Source organism: Phocoena phocoena, chromosome 17, assembly GCF_963924675.1.
Source record: "Phocoena phocoena chromosome 17, mPhoPho1.1, whole genome shotgun sequence".
NCBI lineage: Eukaryota > Metazoa > Chordata > Mammalia > Artiodactyla > Phocoenidae > Phocoena > Phocoena phocoena.
This window is the reverse complement of record NC_089235.1, coordinates 47043888-47065825: the sequence shown is the minus strand read 5'-3', so window position 1 is coordinate 47065825 and position 21938 is coordinate 47043888. Positions and strand designations below refer to the sequence as shown.

General features: G+C 37.2%; 1 protein-coding gene across 2 annotated transcripts in view; it reads left to right on the top strand.

Annotated features, from left to right (window-relative positions):
• Positions 1–21938, top strand: part of UBR5 (ubiquitin protein ligase E3 component n-recognin 5) — a 141423-nt gene that overhangs the window by 27915 nt on the left and 91570 nt on the right. For both annotated transcript variants that reach the window (XM_065895605.1, XM_065895604.1), the window contains exons 2-5: positions 11075–11119; positions 11490–11571; positions 12042–12118; positions 12845–12964. In XM_065895605.1, coding sequence (XP_065751677.1) covers positions 11075–11119; positions 11490–11571; positions 12042–12118; positions 12845–12964 — 324 coding nt within the window. The remainder of the gene's footprint in view (positions 1–11074; positions 11120–11489; positions 11572–12041; positions 12119–12844; positions 12965–21938) is intronic.

Sequence of the window (21938 nt, the reverse complement as noted above, 5' to 3'; positions counted from 1 at the left end):
TGTTGGACAATTTGATTGTAAAGCCCACTGGGTTAGTCTGGCTTTGTGGGAATAAAGATGCCCAGGAAGGTCTGCTTATACTGTAGAAGGGAAATATTGAAATCTATTGCTGTCTCCTAAAAGTAGATGATTTTGAATCATAGTTAAAGATCTTTAATTTTTCTACTTAAAGGAATAAAAATGCTATTGCCATGTTATTTGGATTAAAAAAATTGCTATAGATAAATGTTAACAATATAATTTTAGGCACAGTAAGATTGTTTGTTTATACGGTTTATCTTTTTAATCCCAGTAAGAAAATAGGGAAATCAGTTTTGTTTAGTTAAAGAAAAAAGAGAGGACGGGTAGTTTGTCACTACTGAGCTCTACCTTTTGGAAGGGGAGGGCTTCTCTGTGCTAGGTCCCCTCCACGGTTCGGGGCTATTACTTCTGGGAGCTTAGATTTCAGATCAGTGTCCTCTGGTTCCCTAAGACCTTACTAGAAAGAATGGCCTGTTTGTGTTCCATGTTTAGTGTTTCCCAAACAGTGTTCACTTCAGTTTGAAAAACACAGGATTAAGCGTAAACATGTTTATTTTAGGACTTATCAGAATCTAATAGAGGTATTTGGATTGTGAATTTCTAAGAGGGGGCTAGGGGCTATCCTAAGCAACATTTCCAGAACTTGAAATAGTAGGGTTATTAATGTCTCCCTAAATGGACTATTAATCTTGTGACTGTTTTAAGCAGTCCTTGCATGTATTCGTGGTATTTTAGAGTAGTGATTTCCAAACTTAGTTGATCATCACTTTGGGTTGCTTAGAAATTTTTTTTTTTTAATTTTGAGTTGATAATATGTGATTTAAATTCAAAAAGTGTACATTGGCACTCAGTGAAAAGCTTCCCTCCCTGCTCTGTTTCCTAGCTGCCTACTTCCTTTCGTCATAGGTGACTAAATGTTATTCCTTCCAGAGACGTTTTATGAATGTGCCATAATTTATTTAGCCAGAATATAAATTACTGAGTCTTGTATTTGGAGATTTATGATTTAGTAGGTTTGGGTGGGGTCTGGTAATATGTCTTTTAAAATATTCCTTAGGCAGTGGATGATTAGCCAGGTTTAGACACTGTTATTTCAGATGGTACACATTACTTTTGCATGTGACATATTATCCAGTTCTTAAAACAACTCTGAAGCAGATATGGTAAGCACCATTTTTGGCAGAGGTGGAAACATGAGAGCAGGAGATGTTAAATGACCTATTCAAGGTCACGCTCCTTTTTTAATGGTGGAGCTGAGACTCAAAAAAAACCCAGGGTTCTTTTGGGTATCTAGGTAGAACTTGGTTGGCACTAACTTTGACTTTTCGTGGCTACAATGCTGATGATTGGCTAAACAACCGAAAAAAAAAAAAAGAAACCCCAAACAAATTAAAAATTAATTATGGGTATTTATATCCAATTCTTCCTATTTTGGCACAGCATTAAATGTTGGAATATTTTATTGCATTACTTGCCAATAGATGTCCAGTAATTAGACTTTCTCTAGTTTGCATTTTAAGGTGCTTAGCCAGTTAGACTCATGTTATCAGTTTCAGGCACTTATACAGGCGAGTTGCACACAGACTTTTATCTGTACTTTTGCTTCCTGATGAGCTTGCTTTCTCTCTTCCCTTTGCTTCCAGCTTCCTTTTAGCCCCTTCAGTACATTTCCTTAACATCAACCCAGATTAAGCCACGGAGGAGGGGGAGGAGGGAGGGATGGGGGGAGGAACAAGACTGTCCTCTAAGTGGAGGGACTGGGAGAGTATCCCCAGCTGTGAAGTACGGAGTGATTTCCTTGTCTGTCTGGTAAACTCTTTCTGGGGATGATTCTCAAAGAAAGTTAAAAAAAGTTAAAGTAAAAAACTCTTCTTAATATTGTAGGACCGTTTGATTTGGGGTAGAACCTCCGTGGGGTTATTTTGTAGGACAATATTCCTTTGGTGTGTTTTAAAAAACCTAGTCTCATAATATTGGCCTCATAGCAGAACAGCTAAAAATCTTTAGAATGACTATGAAAAGAATAAAAAAGCTGCAAATCCACTATTTTGAAGCAGTGTAGGACTTAGAGCAGGGACATGAATGCCCATTCATTTGTTCAGCCACCCATCCATCGGCTGTCAGGTGCTGGGGATTTAGAAATTAGTAAAACCCGGTTCTTGCCTTCATAGAGTTTGTCAAGCCGTGAAAGAGACAAATATTTCATCAAACAAGTAGTTACAGCATAAGTACTGTGGAAGGAAGTATGCCCCAGGGGACTCAGAGAAATGCCTAGTTTAGCCTGGAGTGAAAGGTAAGTTAACGTTTCCAACAGGTTCTTTCAGCCTACCCTCCAGGGACTAGTAGCTATAGAGGTGTAGAAGGCAGTGGGGTATAGTTTATTCTAGGCTGAAGGAATAGGTGTGTACAAAAAAAACAAAATAAGGCGCTCCCTGGTGGTCTAGTGGTTGGGATTCGGTGCTTTTGCTGCTATGGACTGGGTTCAGTCCCTTGTTTGGGGAACTAAGATCCAGCAAGCTGCGAGGCGTGCCCTCCCCTTCCCCCCTCCAAAAAAAGAGTACTTTGTGAGTATAATCTAGTGAAGGACTTGGGAGAGTATAGTGATATTTGGGGTATAGAGTGCCCAGGAAGAGTGAGGAGATGAGATTGGAGGTAGTAGGGGCCGGAAGAGAAGGAATCTCTCACTCTTGTGAAATAACGACCCATGCGCAAAATACACAGAGTTAGAGTGCGTCTACGGATTTCTGGTTCCAAGAATTCTCAGACTTAGCTGTCATTCTCTGGTTCCTCGGGTTCCTACAAGATCTCCAGATTCAAATTGGGCCCTATTTAGTTTGGCAACCGGTTCAAGCTAGAACTTGGCAGATTTGAAGCAGCAATATATAGAGCAAGCTATCCAAAGATGAAAAATATAGTTCAGTAATAATGCTAATGGCTGCCATTTATTGAATGTTTAAGTGCTTGGCTCTTTCCAAGGTACATTACAAAATTACCTTTAATCGTTATAGCAGTCCTACCAGACAAGTGGTTTTATCTCCATTTAACAGACCAAGATACCTTCCAAGCTCTGGGAGGTTAAAGTAAGCTTGCCCAAGGTTACAGAGCCAATTAATGGAAGGGATGGAATTGAACCCAGGTTTGTTAGTCCGACACCACAGCCCATTCTTTTCCCACTCCACCATGCTGCCCCTTGTTCCCAGGGCAGATGGAATGGCAGCTCAGGAATGTAAAATGACCGTTTCAGAGGCAGTTTCATCTTCGATGTTAAAAGGGCAACAAGAAGCCATCACAGTATCTGTCATTTAAAGAAGCTTTCCTGAATTTAATGGCATCAAGATCCTTGGTCAGGAACCTAACCTCCTAATTGTCTTGTTTTATGGAAAAATCAGATTTCATCACAGGTATTTTCAGTTTAGAGTTCTATCTCAAGGACTGAATACCTTGCCAAATGGTAGTATTTATATTACGAAGTGTGTCAGTTGTCTCATGAGACCTTTGATTTGTATGTAGAGTTAAAATTGGGTTTGATGTTGCAGATATTCAGAATGTGGCTATGGCCTAAGGGTGAAGAAAAACCAAGACTTTTCTCTTGAAATTTTGGCTGGATGCTACACTTTTTGGACAGGAGCACTAAAGGAAGTCTTCTCACCCTGTTAGCACACAAGTTAACCAAGTTTGAGTCTTGTACATATGTATAGTCTTACTGTTAAGCAATTGAAATTAGATGAGACAGAAATACTTAGGAAATTATCAAGAAGAATTAATGTATAAAGGCCATATCTTTTATCTTTTCCTACCGAATTTCTTGTCCATTTGGCATGTGTATTTTCCTTTTCCTGTTTTGAATGGAGCTGAAAATAACACAGTTGGTTTTGCTTTAAAGGAAAATGACTCATTTTCTTGTGTTCAGCATTTAGTTTCTCAGAGATGTGTTTATCTTTCAAATGGCACAGTAGTTTGGGATTTTGGTCTCTTTTTCATTTTATTATGAAAGATGTTATTTATGGCACTATATAGGAATTTCTAACCAGAATATTTTCTGTGTTAAGGGAAGAAATTATTTGTAAGTATAATGTCTTTTCTCTATGATAGTTGCAGAGTGTTTCTATAACATGAATTTTCTCATCTTAGTTTTATAGAAATCTTTGAGCAGTTTCAACTGAAAACCATTTTAGGAGGAAGAATTAAAAGAATTTCTCATTTAAAATTTGTATCATTTTCTCAGTTTACAGTATTTATTTAGAAACTTCTGTTTTTTGGTCTTGAATGTATCTTGAAGCTGAATGTCCTGTATTATTTATTTAGGGTAAAAGGAACACATTTTATAAACTGGTATTTGTTCTCTCCATAGCACAAAGTATGTATAAGTCCTGCCTATACCTGATTATTCAGGAAGCTGACAGATGGGTTTTTTCCTCTACAAAAGCCATCATTGTGTGACTTGGGGTCTTTTAAAAGTAAAGTCAGATGTTTGCTACCTGGCACCATTTTTCCTTGGGTGGGCAAAAAAGTGAGAAATTGTCAAGTCAAATTTAAAGAAATAAAATGTGGTTAAGACTTACGTGTAAGCTAAGATATATTAGAGATCAACTTACAAGCTGGGATTTGCATTATAAAACTGAACAGATTACTCTTCACCAAGGAAATGTCCTTTTTTAGAGTGTGGGAGGAATAATCTTCTATATCAGTGGTCTCAAACTCAAATGCCTACAGGTGCTGGGCAGGTAAGGGCACCTCTAGTCACCACTAGGCAATATAAGCTTGGTTGCTAGATCTCATTTTTCAAGAGAAGCTAGAAATCTGAAAATCTGTCTGAGATTTTCCAGTTTTACATGTTGGCCAAGAATCTTTAACAGTCCTTTAACAATTTAAAATGCCATGTGATTCAGTATCATGTGTACATCTGTAGGGCGGCAGTTTGTGACTTCTCTTTCAGGTTCCCCCCTCACTCCTTTTAGTAATTGACTATAGCTTTTGCATATAAATCTTAAAGAGGTTCTTTCTGATCCTTGCCTCTACTGCCTCCCCCTCCCCTATTGAAATGATAAACATTTAGTTCCTCATGGGTACTAATACTATCAGGAGGGCAGGATTAAATTTTTCTTATGCTTTATGCTATGTTATGCTACATTGCTGTACCATTTTACATCTAAAGAGAATCATGCATGGGGGTAAATTTATTCAGAGTGCAAGACAGACCAGGGGGTTTTAGTATTAGCAGTATTAAGAGTTCATTAATAGGGTTTCAGATTCTCCATTCTAACCAACCTTTTAGAAACCATCACTTGTTGAGTTTTGGTGTAGTGATTTTTTTCTTCTCTGTGTGTGTTGTCTAAACAACTATATTGTTTCTCTCATTAGCCACCCTCCCCCCATCCCCGATTCCTGAGAAATCCTGAAGTTGGGAACCCATGATCAGGAAATTCACATAGAAGCAGCACAAAATGGATTTTTAAAAATGTATCTGAAAATTGAATGTCTTGAAGTTAAATTTCAGACCTACAATGAGTCTTTCGTAATCACACAGATGAAGGGAATCACCCCTAATCTGCTGGTGCTTCTTGTTTCGGCCAAGGCAACCCTAATCCCTCCAGGCTCTTCCCAGCCATCCTCAGACCCATGGGTCAAGGTAGCTGCTAATATTTTAAGTCACAACGCAGAGTGGGTAGGTGGGCTGAAAGCCTTTATCTTGTCCACGCATAAACAAATCCACAGTGCAGCATGAGGAGGAGGCTCAGTTGACTTTCTTCCATTTTACACCCAAGACGCCCTCAAGGGCCTCTCCTTTGAGCATATCTTAGGTGGCTTGCTCCAGGATTGTGTGAAAAGGGATTTGGGGTTGGGATGCCCACTGTAGTGGATTGAATAAGCTAGCTCCAGGCTTTCAGTTTGCTGGTGGGGGTGGGAATGTGCCTGGCACAAGTAAATGACCATCTCAAAATGCCCTCTGCAGCTGTGCCCAAAGTACATCCTTTTCTCACATTACAGTGGCTGTCAGGCAGGACCATCATGCGATAGCTTGAATTTATTGTTATTGTTGATGATGTGGATAGTTGGCATGCTAGGAATGATTTCAGAGGGGCAGTATATATAGTGTGGTGCAGTAGTTTGTATAAAAGAACAGTGTTGTGGACGGACTCCCTATACTCAGGAAAGTGCATGAAGATATAGTGGAAAGACCATGTTCTGTGGTTGGAGGTGGGTTTGGCGCCTCTCTCTGCCATCTATCTAGTAACATAGTCTTTGCTCCAAGAGGGGAAAAAAAAAGTGCCCTTTGATTGCTTCTTCAGTTTTAAACTTTAGATAGTTTGCTTTTGGAGAAATGCCAGAAATATTCCTACAGTATTTCTTCTTCTGCAAGAAGGTAGTCTGGGTACATTTGCATTTTGGCAATACCTGCCTTCTCTGACGTGGATGACAAGAGGTGATCTTTAAGACGTTTTCTGCAGGAGTCTATGATTTAGTGTTGTAGGTAACCTTTCACTGACTGGCTGTTGTTTCTTTGTATGGATTATTAAACCCTGTACTCCAAAATGGATCTGTAAAAGCTTTATTCCGTGGATGGTTATCTAGAGAGTAGAGTGAGGTCACTTTAAAGGTAGTTTGCTAATATTATTGGTGAGTGGTGATTTATTAAATGTTTTCGCTGTGTTAACTAGTCTGCTTACAAGATTTATATGGGCGACTATCCTAAAAGAAATCTGTATATTCACACTTTTCTTGCTTGTTCTAAACTTCAGTTTGAGGTGGAAGACCTAAGGAGTAGTGTTGTTGAGTTGAAGATCAGGAATCTTTTCTGCCTCTGAAATGTATTGTAACAAGTATTATTGTACATTTTTCACTGTTGGAACTGTTATCTAAGTTCCAACTGTTACCAAGTATCTAACTGTTACCAAGAAAACTTGGTAAGTTTTCTCTCTTCTTTGCTTAAAGTCTGAAGGTAGCTCAGATTGAAACACAAATGACCGTAGAATGTCAAGTAGACAGTAAAGGTCCTTTGTGAGGGAGAAGCTGTAGATTTATGTAGGAAGAAAATCAGAGCTACCAGAAAAGTACATGGAGGAGGTAGCATTTGAGCTGGGCCTGAAATAATAATAATGTTCCTGGAGGAAATGTACTGGGGGCAGATTATGCCACTTTCTACCATTAAAGTGAGTACTGATACACGTGAAACGTGGGTGAGTATGCCTGATCTTACAGTTCCAGGGATAGCAAAAGGATCATCTTGTAGAAGGTGGGCTGTCAGGAATATCCTTGTGTCCTGGAGAATTGGAGCCTTTTAGGAATCCAGATATACCTAAACTTTTTACCTTTAGAAATTTAGCTGGGAATTTAACAGGTTTCATTTTAGGGGTGTGTGTGTCTGAACAGATGGCAGGGGATTTAGGATTAGGGCAGGGAATTGTAAAACCGAAGAACCTGTGTTAAGTGCTACTGTCAATTGAGGGTCATCAAAAGATGACTAATCTTTGAAATTATAAGGTTAAATTTGGGGGAAATGAGACTGAAATTGTAGGGAATTTCAAGGGCAGCTATGAGATACGTTACCCTCTAGCAAGTACTGTTATACTGATTTCTCTATTAACATCAGTTTGCTGTTACCTTACCTTGGTGGTCAAAAAAAATTCCAGCCTCTCAATCTGTAAAATGTCTATAAATTTGAAGGAATGCAATAGGTTATTGAATCAGAATATAGAATAAGTCTTTGGTGTAGGAGTACTAAGGATTGTCAGAAGCTCACTGCTTACCTATCCATTGTGTTACAGCCACCTCACAAAGGCTTTCCTGCCTGTCTCTGAAGTGAGATTAAACGCTGAGTTAGGTTATTTTGTAATGTTATGCTGTGTTCTTAAAATTGTTTTCCTTCACAATCACATGTAAAGATTTATTCTGAAATGGAATTTGGTGAGCTGTAGGGTGGTTTAGATTTTACTTCAAAAACAGGGAAAACTTTTGTTAATATTGCTGTGAGAGGAAATATAGTTAATAACTTGAAGCATTGTAAGCTTTTGGAAGAAGATCCTTTAAATTAGATGAGTGCCTAATACTTTTGTAGAGACATTTAGTAACTCAGTAAATTTAAATGAATATGATCAGTGGCCTGTGGTTCTGGGATTTACATGTCTGCTGAAGACTCTATAATGTAAAGGGGAACAAAGTACTCCTTATTTTATAGTTAGTACCTTTTTTTTTCCCCCTTTGCTTGAAGGTTTCTTTGTTACTGTTATCTGGGATCTGTGTAAACTAATGTGTATGGGGCCAATTTAGTCAGGATAACTATCTTGAGATTTGGAAAAATACATTTTCTGTAAATTTTTTGCGGATTGAATTTAAGAAATTAAACAAATTTGATATTTGGGGAAATATTCTAAGTGTCCATGTAAAATTAATTTGTGTGTGAAAGTTTCAGATGGGTAAGATGAAATTGAATATGACAGTTAGTAAGTGCTATTTCCATATAAACATTACATAAATATCTTCCATTGATATATTTGCTTTTCATACATTCATAACAATTTCAGGACTGAAAAGAACCAGAGAGGACTATTAGTCTTTCTTCATGTAGATGTGACCAGAAACTTAGTGGGCTTAAATGAATCCAGTTGGTAGTAGATGAACTGGGAATAAACCCCAGATTTCTTGCTATCCAGTGGGTATTATTTCCAGTACAAATGGGTGTACATTTCAGATGGAGTCCACCATGATTTTTTTCTTTCCTTTTTTTTTTTTTTTTTGCGGTACGCAGGCCTCTCCCCGCTGTGGCCTGTCCCGTTGCGGAGCACAGGCTCCGGACGCGCAGGCTCAGCGGCCATGGCTCACGGGCCTAGCCGCTCCGCGGCACGTGGGATCCTCCCGGACCGGGGCACGAACCCGTGTTCCCGGCATCGGCAGGCGGACTCTCAACCACTGTGCCACCAGGGAAGCCCCCACCATGATTTTTAATATTAGAAAATTTGATGTCAGTAAACATTTCTTCTGTCCCCTTCCTAACCTGAAATTTGCTTTTGAGTTCTTGACTTGTTATTTTCTAGCATCTTGATATCCTCAAACCTTACTTTAGTTTTATAGATATTATTTGCCTGGAATGATATTTGGAGCCATGAAAGCATCATTGAATTCTTAATCTCAGTTATTGTCCAGCTTTGAAAAAGCTTTGACAAGTTTTGCACCCCAACCCCCCCCCCCCCTCCCCCCCCCGCCTTATTCTTTGTGAAAATGCTAGAGACAGTGTTGGGCTAAGAAAAAAGGAATGGAAATGAATGGGTTTAGTTGTATGCTGGTGAACAAGTTATCTTTCGAAAGTGTCACTACTATGGCTTTTGGGAAATAAAACCTTTCTTAGTCTTTTCTCACAGTCTGGCTCTAGTCTGTAGTCTGGTGAGGAGTTTTATAAATTACTCATAGTCAGTGTGGGCTGAGGAGAATGAGAACTCCTGCCTCTGCTCCGGGTCTTCTCAGGGCTGTTGTTATTGCCCAGAATGGAGCCTCTCAGTTTGGAGCCTCCTAGTCTATTTTCTTCTCCCCATTTTCTAGTCAGCCTTCTCTCAGAGCTCATGAGTTCCACAGTGCATTATTCTTATGGTGTTTTATCTTGCCTTGAAACACAGATATGTGCCTTATAAATGAGCAAACTGGGATTTGGTCAAAAAGCTTGACTTTACAGGACTGAAGAAGACACATTTTTGTTAATGAAAGGCTAGAAAAATGAAAATGTATTATTGAGGGCCAAGTCACACATGATCTGATGTTATTCTTTGGGAGTGAGAATAAAATCACTAGTGAGTATTTACTTCTTGGTAGACAAATTAAATATGGCATCATTTGAAAGTTATTTTTGCTTAGAAATACGATTTAGTGTTGGACATTTGCTTATGCATATTTTAGTGTTTGAAAGATACTACTCATCGTTGAACAGTGGTTAGAACTTTACTGGATAAAGTAAAATTGAAGGACAACTGGCTCCTATTAGAATCTCTTTATCAAAATAATTAGATTATTTGGCCATATGTTATATGATTGGTGGTAGCTTTTAAATCCTAAGCTGGCTTTAAGGCATGATTAATTTTGAGTATGTATACCACTTTTGTCTGTTAGGACGAATGATTGAAATTTGATTTCATGTATTTTTGTCACTCTCTAGAAAGCAAAACTTACGGAATTTCCTGTTGATTTACTGTTCTAATTTTTTTCCCTGTTGTTCCTAAAATGCTCAGTTTATTTTTAAGAGAATAATTTCTGGAAAAGTTTTCAAAGGCATATGTTTTGGGAATTTAATAGAATTGAACTCTTAAAATCTCTACATTTGAATACATCTTTGTATTATAAAATGGCTTCCTTAGGTTGACAAAAGTGCCCAATTTAAATGAGTATTACAATATTTTATATTAATTCAAGACTGTTTCTTTGAGAGAAACAGCAAAATCATAATAGATAACATGAGTAAATATCTTTCTGTTACACAGCCCTTTGAGATTTTTTTCTAAGCATATTCAATACTCTTAGAAATGTGAGGTGTTATCCTTATTTTATAGATATGGGTTTTAATTTGTACAATTATGTGTCACAAGGTCATTCGAGAACTTTTGAGACTATTCTCACCTTAAGTCAATTTGGCTTTTGCATTGTTTCTGCCTCTTTATATTAAATTCTTAATATATATGTGCTTCCCAGATATTTTCATTTCATCATGTACGTGTACATTCAAGAGTCTCTTGGCATATGTAGTATGGTGTTTAAAAACTGGCTTTCCTTTGGGCATTGGTTCAAGTACCAGTTCTACTGCTGGTTTTCTAAATAAACTCTAGAAGCTTCAGTTTCCTCATCTGTAAAATACTAAGATGATGATGACTGAAGTTGCAAATGAGGTGGTGAGGGAAGGCAACTGCAGGGTTGACTGTGATCTTTTCTGGGACAGAAATCAAAGATAATATAAAAAACATTCTTGCTTAGTAAAATTTTTGTATGCTACTGTTAGAGATCACCAAATCAGAACTGTTTTGCTTACAAAGGCTTTGTACATGTGGTTTATTCATGTTTTGTTTTGTTTTTAAAGGTTACGGGAAGTTTCAGAGAAACTGAACAAATATAATTTAAACAGGTAAGAGATTTAAGATATTTTACATTTCCTGAAAAGAATGATTTTGTTTTAATTAGGAAAAAGTACTCATATTTAGGCAGCAGCTATTAAGAAAATTTTAATCTATCAAATTTTTATGGGTTGCGTTCATTTGAATTATAGTTGGTATTCATACTGATTTTTAAAAACTCTGCCATACCAAAGAGCTATAATGACTATGTAGATATAATAATTTTTTCAATTATTCCTTCAAAATATGTCAATATTAGTTTTTTAAAACAGGGTTTACTAGCAATTTTTTTCTTTTGTTAATTGGATTTTCTAAAAAACCCTAGGATGCATTTGCCATTTAAAAAATAATTTTGTTTGCATACTTTTCTTTATTTCCCAGCCATCCCCCTTTGAATGTGCTGGAACAGGCTACCATTAAACAGTGTGTGGTGGGCCCAAATCATGCTGCCTTTCTTCTTGAGGTAAACCGTTTACTCTACGGTAGAGAAATGAAAATGGATGTTAAAATACAGCTGTGCATCATCATGTGTCTTCCTTTTCAACCGTGGAAACAGCAGTTTCTTGCAGTAGTTCTTCCAGAGACCACCCAGTTCCATTTCCTTATTGTATAAATCCTCTGGCCCGGAGAAGGCTTAAATGATTTACTAGAGGTTGAAACTAGTTAGTAAGAGAATGGAGAAGTTCCTGATATCTAGTCATTTCCTTACTCTGAATTCTGTTAGATGGAGATATTTTAAATTATTTTTACTGGTTTTATGATAATGTATACAAACCATACTTCCCCAGCTCAGGTGTGAGTGCCTTCTAGAAGGGAGCTTATTTGTTGCCTTCTGAATTGACAGTGATAGGTACATAATTTGTTTGTTGAATAAATTCAAGTTTTAATACACATTTTTACTTTGGAAGTTTCTTCTATTTTCTTTGCTTCTAGGATGGTAGAGTTTGCAGGATCGGTTTTTCAGTACAGCCAGACCGATTGGAATTGGGTAAACCTGACAATAATGATGGGTAAGACATTATGTCCTTTCCATTTAATAAATATTTAGCTCTTAAAGGTATTATATTACACCTGTGTTTTGATTTTTGGGAACCCTCAAATTAAAAAAAAAAAGCATTGTAGAAAAGGAGATGCTTAAAATAGAGTGAAATGGTTACTTTGTAGTTTGATTTTAATTTTTATGCAAGCAGTGATTTATAGCTAAAATATTTGCATTAAAAGTAGCAGAGGAGTCAGTGATCACTTAACAGAAAGAGATTACCAGAAGAATGATGTGTATGTGGTAGAGCCCAATATCTGCTCTTTGAGTGAACTGACTTTTCGGATCTTATTTTTTCCCTTTTAATATTCCCAAGTCAAGTAGCTCAATTTGAAAATGACGGAGTCTTTAAAATTTTGGCCTTTATAAGTGGCGTCATATAAAAAAGGTTGCTAGATAATGTATGATGACTTTCAGTTGACTGCTTCTAAGGAAAATATGATTACTTTAAAAAATCTAAGGAACAATTCATTTGCAGTTAAACCGTGAAAACAGTTTCAAACAGGAACTGGATTGTTATGAGGCTAGAAATTGTTAGGTTTGCTCTTTGATCTGAAGTATCCATTTCAGTAACAGTAATCAGAGAATTGTTAGGCTGATATTGTACCACAGTAAGTCTCAGAGTAGTGAGGCCTGGCTTGTTCCTAGGGATTTTGGGACTGTTCTGTGATTTTTCTACCTTTTGTTTTTTTCCCAGGTCAAAGTTGAATAGCAATTCGGGGGCAGGGAGGACATCGAGGCCTGGTAGGACAAGCGACTCCCCGTGGTTTCTCTCAGGTTCCGAGACTCTGGGCAGGCTGGCAGGCAACACCCTGGGGTAAGTTGTGGTCAGAAGATGGCATCCGTGGGTCTGGGTTATTGCTCTGTGAGTGCTCATTTCAGAGTTATCCAGCGATGGAGTGAGGGAACTCCTGCTCTCTGAGCAGGGGCTCCTGTCGCTCATGGTGAGCCACCATGATAAAAAAAACCCACATAGGCTAATCACAGCTAACCTAGGTTTTTATCCTTCTAAAAATGTATAATGGCTGCATGCATTTATCGTGTCATTTATGTTATTTAAAAATTTTCAGTGATACTATCTTTGGTCTCATTTGTGACTAATTCTTGGGTAAAAAAAAAATCCAACATTTCTTTCTAGTGTTCGAATACAGTAGTTCTTTCTGAATTAATTTAGTGAGGCTTGAAACGATTATGTAACTGAACTTTACAGCCTTAATGAAGTTTTTACTTAAAAAACATTATAGTGGTATACTTGACACTATATAGTGGTATATTTGTTTCAAGTGTACAACATAACGATTTCAGTATTTCAGATTTCAAGTGTACGACATAACGAAACATAACGATTCAGTATTTGTATATATGTGTGACCCTTGAGCAATCTAGGGGTTAGGGGCACTGACCCTCTGCACAGTCAAAAACCCACTTGTAACTTTTGACTCCCTCAAAACTTAACTACTAATAGCCTCGGGTTGACTGGAAGCCTTACCATTAACGTAAACAGGTGATTAATACATATTTTGTATGTTATATGTATTATGTACTGTATTCTTATAATAAAGTAAGCTAGAGAAAACAAAATGTTATTAAGAAAATCCTGAAGAGAAAATATATTAACAGTACTGTACTTATTGATACCGTAAGTTTACATCATCTGTTTATAAGATGAATTGTCTGTCATTACCTATGACAGTATTGTCCTATATGATACAAAACTCTAGATGTTATATGTATTACTAACACTAGACATCAAAAAGGAAGAGATAATGTGAAAAATTCGTATTTATTTACAGGTATAGTGATTCATGAATTGATAGCAAAGCAGCAGCAGTATGATTACCTCATGGTAGCCTAACCTATACACTAATGAATGAATTGGTATAAAAATTTTATGGCATAAGTATCACATGATATATATAGTCATATTCATCGTATAGTATTAGAAACATTGTTACACTAAAAAAAAACACGCTGGGCTTCTCTGGTGGCGCAGTGGTTGAGAGTCCGCCTGCTGATGCAGGGGACACGGGTTTGTGCCCCGGTCCGGGAAGATCCCACAGGCCGCGGAGCCGCTGGGCCTGTGAGCCATGGCCACTGAGCCTGCACGTCCGGATCCTGTGCTCCGCAACGAGAGAGGCCACAACAGTGAGAGGCCCGCGTACTGCAAAAAAAACAAAAAAAACCCACGCTTACCTGTGATGATAGGCTGATATGCAGTTTCTCCAACCAAGAGAGAGAGAAGCATTATGTATGGTAATATAATTCTATGAAAGCAAAGGGGTAAAACAGTAAGAAAACTAACACATTATTAATTTTATATTAAATATCACCTTATGCCTATGTAAGCATAAACTAGTGTCTATAAATATTTTATGCATTCATGACCTACCTTTTTCTTAATTTTTTTTGATATTTCCAGGCTACATGATTCATCTGTGAGCTTTTTCAAATCACTGCAAATCTCCAAAAATTTTTCCAATATATTTATTGAAACAAATTCACATATAAGTGGATCCACACAGTTCAGTCTGTGTTGTTCAAGGGTCAAATGTATTGTGAAATGATCCCCACAAGAAAGTTAGTTAACATCCACCACCATATATAGTTACAAATTGTTTTTCTTGTGATGAGGACTTTTAAGATCTGCTCTCTTATCAACTTTCAAATATACAGTACAGTGTTGCTAACTATAGTCACCATGCTGTACATTATATCTCCATGACTTTATTTTATAACTGGAACTTTGCACCTTGTTTTTACTTTCAAAATTATTTGTAGAGTTTTTACTTTTTAAACTAGATACTCAACTCTTCTTCCATTTTATCTAAAGTTGATATGCTGTCAACTAAAGGAATCATATACAGATTCCAAGCCAGATGATTTTATTCATTTTATACCTTGATTTTTGAATAGCCAATTTTTCTGAAATTACTCATTTAATGGTTAGATAAATGCCAAGTCAGTCAAGTCAGCATATGTGTTCAGAGGCTGATCAGAGAAATATAACTAGAAGCAAATTAAATTGTTTGAAAATATAATTAAGGAGAAGATGTTTTTTAAACATTTTATTTTGACTCTGAATTTCTAGGTAAAGTTACATTTAAAAATTGAGGTCCCAAGGTACTTATTTTCTCTTTTTTGTTTTTATGCCGAACTAAATTTAATTTGAGGTCAGAGGGAGGTCATTTAGTTGAGTGCATCCTTTAGCTCATTCTGTGCTAGAACTGTTCATAGGAAACATAGCTCTGGTTTTTATTAAAATGTTAGATAGCTCCTTTTAATGGTTCTGTGCACACACATAACATAACAACAGTGTATGATAAAGAATTCTGAAAATAATATATAATAACAAATGGAATTTTTATTTGATAAATCTGCAAAAAGTTTGTTTATATTTAAGAAAGAATAAGTTATGTATGATACTATGTGAAACTTTACCTGTTTAGAGATTAAAATTTAGTTCTTTTTTTAGTTGAGGGGTTGTCAAATTACAGGCTAAATCCGGGGCCTCCTATTTTTACTGAGATACGGCCATGCTTGATGTTTTATTTACTGTCTGTGGTTGCTTTTGTGCTAAGATGGTAGAAATGAGTTATCATGACTAAGACTGATTAGCCTACAAAGCCTAATAAATAAATGATTTACCATTCTGCTCTTTACAGGAAAAGTTTGTTGATCCCTTATTTAGTTTATACATTTATGTAGTGGCATTTGTTCCTAATCCTGTATTCTTTATTTATTTTTAAATTTAACATTTCATTTTGAAATAATCTGACTTTAAAAAGTTGCAGAATGTCACCCAACTTCCCCAAATCTTAACATTTTACATAACCATAGTCCAGTTATCAAAACCAGGAAATTAACACTTATCAGTGCTTAATCTACACAGTTAATAAAGATTTCACTGCCTGTCCCATGCGTACCATTTCTCTGCTCCAGAATTCAATCCAGGATCCCATATTGCATTTATTGTCATGCTTCTGTAGTTTCCTCCAGTCTGGGACAGTTTCTCAATCTTTATCTTTCTAGACCCTGATGAGTTTGAAAACTGGCTGGTTATTTTGTGGAATGTTTGAATTTGTCTATTATTTCCTCACGATTAAACCCAGGTGATGCATTTTTTAAAAGTCTTTATTTTTTAAGAGCAGTTTTCAGGTTCACAGCAAAAATGAGAAGGTGGTTCAGGGGTTTTACATATGCTCCCTGTCCCCACACATGTACAGCCTCCCTTGTTATCAGTACCCCGCCCCCCCCCCACCCCGAGTGGTCCATTTGTTACAATTGATGAACCTACATTGACACATCATCACCCACAGTCCATAGTTTACATTAGAGTTCACTCTAGGTGTTGTATGTTCTGTGGGTTTGCATAAGTTTATAATGACATGCATCTTCCATTATAGTATCATATCAAGTAGTTTCACTGTCCTAAAAATCCATTGATCTTTTTACCATCTTCTTAGTTTTGTCTTTTCCAGAATGTCATATAGTTGGATTCATACAGTACGTAGCCTTTCCAGCTTGACTTCTTTCACTTAGTACAATAGTATGCATTTAAGGTTCCTCCATGTCTTTTCATGGCTTAATAACTCATTTCTTTTTAGTGCTGAATAATATTTCATTGTGTAGATGTACCACAGTTTATTTACACATTCACCTGCTGAAAGACATCTTAGTTGCTTCCAAGTTTTGGCATTATGAATAAAGCTGTGTCCTGGTTTTTGTGTGGACGTAAGTTATCAGCTCCTTTGGGTTAAATACCAAGGAACATGATTGCTGGATCATATGGTAAGAATATGTTTAGTTTTGTAAGAAACTGCTGAACTGTTTTCTAAAGTGGCTGTACCGTTTTGCATTCCCACCAGAAATGAGTGAGAGTTGTTGTTGCCCCATATCCTTACCACCCTTTGGTGTTGTCATTGTTCTGGATTTTGGTCATTCTAATAGGTGTGTAGTGGTATCTTGTTTTTTAAATTTGCATTTGCCTGATGACATATGATGTGAAGTATCTTTTTATATGCTTATTTACTAGCTGTTGATCTTTTCTGGTGAGGTGTCTTTTAAGGTCTTTGGCCCATTTTTCCATGAGGTTGTTTGTATATTTTGGATAAACCTTCTTTATCAGATGTGTCTCCCGCAGATATTTTCTCCCAGTCTGTGGCTTTTCTTTTCATTATCTTGACAGTGTCTTTTACAGAGCCAAAGTTTTTCATTTTAATGAAGTCCAGCTTATCAGTTATTTCTTTCATTGTGCCTTTGGTATCATATCTAAAAAGTCATTGCCAAACCCAAGGTCGTCCAGATTTTCTTCTGTGTTATCTTCTAGGAGTTTCATAGTTTTGCATTTTACATTTAGGTCGGTGATCAGTTTTCAGTTAATTTTTGTGAAGGTCTGTGTCTTTTTACAATGTGGATGTCCAGTTGTTCCAGCACCATTTGTTGAATCAGCCGTCTTTGCTTCTTTGTATTGCCTTTGCTTCTTTGTCAAAGATCAGTTGACTCTATGGGGGTCTATTTCTGGACTCTTTTTACTACTCCGCTGATATATTTGTCCATTTTTTTTTCTCCAATAGCACGCTGTCTTGATTACTGTCGCTTTACAGTAAGTCTTGAAGTTGGGTAGTGTCAGTTAGTCAAAAGAACTTTGTTCTTCTTCAGTATTGTGTTGGCTATTCTAGGTCTTTTGCCTCTCCCTGTAAATTTTAGAATCAGTTTATTGATACCCACAAAAAAACTTGCTGGGATTTTTATTGGTATTGCAGGTGATGCATTTCTGGCAGGAATACCACAGAAGTGATGATGTGCCCTTCTCAGTGCATCGTATCAGGAGGCACATGGTACTGATATGTCTCATCACTGGTGATGGTTATACCTCTGATCACTTAGTTAAGGTGGTGTTTGCCAGACTTCTCAACTATAAAGTTACTGTTTTCCCCTTTGTAATTCGTATGTATTTTGTGGAGAGATACTTCATGACTATGTAAATATCCTATTTTCCATCATACTTTTGCTCATTAATTTTACCATCCATTGGTGATTTTTTGCTTTAGTTGTTACTGTGGTTTTGGCCAAGTAGTGATTTTTTTGTTTTGTTTTTGGCCATGCTGCGTGGCTTGTGGGATCTCAGTTCCCTGACCAGGGATTGAACCCAGGCCATGGCAGTGAAAGCACTGAATCCTAACTGCTGGACCACCAGGGAACTCCCCAAGTAGTGATTTTTAAAAACTTTTTTCATTATTTCTTTTGTACTCATTAACTGAAATTTGACTGTAAAGAAGAACTTTCCCTCCTTGCCCACTTATGTCTGTTTCTATTGAGTTATTTATATCATTATGGTCTCGTATATTTGTTTTATTTTATGGTTTGTAATCCATTGCTGTTTATGTCGCTCAAATTGTCCTAGATTTAAATCCTCTTCTCTTTATAAATAAAACTTGGATACAACCAATTATAATACACTGCATGACAGAATGACTGAGAGTAGTGGAATTTTATGACTTTGCTAATAACATATGCAACAAATATAATAATAAAGTAGTACATTTGAGCTTGAATAAAGCCTCAATAGACCTACTCCAAAGAAGGTTGGGGCTAATTTTAAGACTTTAAAATGTGGAGAGAATCATTAAAATTTGAGTCCCCCTTACTCACCCTGGCTTGCACTCCTGTTTGACTCATGTATTTCTGTCTCCCTCCCCCTCCCCCTCCCCCCTACAGTGGACTCTGTGTAAGCTTTCTTTAGCATTGGGTTTCTGAATTGCAATTTTGAAAAATGTCACAGTGTCCCACTGGCTAAGCCATATGTTTACCTTTATTTGGTCTTGCAGATGTCCACAAAATGTAAGCACTTATTAAAGGCTGATTGTTTCTCTTGGCCTCTCTGAAATTTTTCTCAGTTTGTTGATGGTGAAATTGTGATCCGTTATTCTGTAAATTAAGAAACTTTAGAGTCAAAAATACTATCCTTCATAAAAAATTTTTTTTCTTGAGTTGTATAGTTTTTTTTCCCCCATTTGTATTGATTACAATAAACTTTTAAAGAAGCTTGCAATTTACTATATGTGATAGAGAATCTAGAACAGACAGATCTTGAATCCCCAGAGGGGATTTTTATCTGAAAATTTACCAAATGCAGTCATATGTGAAAGGGACTGTGCCCACAGACCTTGGTCCCCAACCCCTTACCTTTGGAGTCCTGGCTTGCTCCCTATGGGTTCAGAGAAGTGTTGTGAATTAGGGAGCAAGTGGTCTCTGAGAGATGCATTTGAAAGATTTTGGGATGACTGGTACTGTTTTTCTTTTCCATCAGCATGGATAATTGAGAATTGATCATTTATTATAGCTAATCATTCTTAGGAATACATAGCAGTCAAAATTCCTGGGACTTTGAATATTTTTCCCTTTGGTGTTTTCACTAAATTGGCAGGTTTACGTGCTAAGTATTTCTAGCTGCTGTCTTTCCCCCATTCATAATTACTGAAATTTATCCTGGGAGATATTTTTGTTAAACTTATTTCAGACCAGGTTAAGGGCAAGAACACCAACTTTATTTGGAGAAAAAAAGACAGTTTGTGTTGGACTTCCCTGATGGTGCAGTGGTTAAGAATCCGCCTACCAGTGCAGGGGACCATGGGTTCGATCCCTGGTCTGGGAAGATCCCACATGCCGTGTAGCAACTAAGCCGGACTACTGAAGTGAGTGATTTAATGATTCAGTGCCACAACTACTGAAGCCCACGCACCTGGAGCCCATGCTCCGCAACAAGAGAAACCACTGCAATGAGAAGCCCGCGCACCACAATGAAGAGTAGCCCCCCGCTCACCGCAACTAGAAAAAGCCCGCGTGTAGCAACGAAGACCCAACATAGCCAAAAATAGATAAATATTTTTTGAAAAAGAGTTTATGTTTAATAGGATGTTTAAAATGGAAATATTAGTATCAAAAGTCTCTTTATTCCGTTGTTTGTTATCACTGGCTATAATAGATGATAGATAAGCTGCTTTTCATTGGTTTGAGCTACCATATTTCCTTTGGAGTTTAATTTGAGCTAATAGTACAGGATTTGAAAGGAAAAAGCCAAGCAGGCCATTGTAATTGTAAACAGCTGAAGCTGGCCCCAGTCTAAAAAGGTGGTAAGATAGTAGGTTGTAGGGCTTGGACAAAGTAAGTGGACGCCCCGTCTTTATTTAATTTAATTAAATTAATTAATTTTGGTACGCGGGCCTCTCACTGTTGTGGCGTCTCCCGTTGCGGAGCACAGGCTCCGGACGCGCAGGCTCAGCGGCCATGGCTCACAGGCCCAGCCGCTCCGCGGCATGTGGGATCTTCCCGGACCGGGGCACGAACCCGTGTCCCCTGCATCGGCAGGCGAACTCTCAACCACTGCGCCACCAGGGAAGCCCTTTTCCATTATTTTTGAGTTTAGTATTGAAAATTATATAACACTGTAATTATAGATAAAAAGGGGATTCCAGTACTGTCTTTTGTGACCACTAATAAACCTCTATTAACGTATACTTAGTCTAACACATTGCTCTTTCTCTGGATAGCAAGCTGGTTAGAGGAATGTTCAGGAGCAGTTGAGGCTGGTCAGCTGGTAGATTGTTTGGATTCTGATAGAAGAAATCCTGCACTGCGGGTGCAAGTGGGAAAACGTGGTATTCTCCATGGTAACAGTCAGGTTAATGAATGGGCAAGCCAGAGATATTTTGACCTTTGTCTTTCAACTAACCTCAGGTGAGGGTTTGTGTAGCAGAGATTGCAAATTGGCTTAAAGGCAAGAATTTGAATGTTCTGGATACACAGGTATTCTCCACTCTTCCCTGTCGTCTTGACTTTACTTAGAAATTAGTAACCTATCTACCTCTCGTGGAGATTTGAGTTTGTGATACCTGTAAGGTCTGCCAGGAATAGTTGTGTACTTGGATAGTATATCTGATCAGGTTTCCAGTATTATTTGCTTAGGGGGAAAATCATGCATTTTTCGGTAGAAATATTGAGTCATTACTTATATTTATTTTGGCCATATAATGTCTAAACAGGGGCGTTTTGGAGTGAAATGAATAATAGGCTCAGACAGTAGGCTTACTCTGGCATTATCTCAGGCAAACTGGGACATATAGTTACCCTAATTATATCTTTTTAAGACTCTTTAGTGTGGTTCCTCCTGTTTTCAAGTTGAAATAATATATGTAGCTTTTGACTGTTAAACGCTTCCAAAAGAGTGGTTCCACCTGACTTAATTTTGACAACTTACAGGAAACCATGAAGTAGAAGTGCTGATTTAATGTTTGATTTGAATATCTGTTTGTATGTTTCATTGATCCTATATTATTTTCTGTTGCGTAATTGTCACAAAGCATATACGTTGAAAAGAAAACTTGTCTGTTTTTGAGAGTACTGCTTTCTTTGATAACACATGACTATATTTTTAAAATCATGTTTAAAAACATAACACAAAATTTACTATCTTTACGGTTATAACTGCACATCTCAATAATATTAAGTATATTTATATTGTTGTGAAAGAAATCTCTATTATAACTTTTTCATCTTGTAAAACCGAAACTTTATATCCAATAAACAACTCCCTTTACCCCTCTCCCCACCGTCTGACAGCCACCATTCTACTTTCTGTTTCTATGAATTTGACTACGTTAAGTACCTTTTATATTTGTAATCATACAGTATTTGTCTTCTTGTGATTGGCGTATTTCACTTAGCATAATATCTTCAAGGTTTATCTGTGTTGTATTGGGTTGGCCAAAAGGTTTGTTCGGTTTTCCCATAAG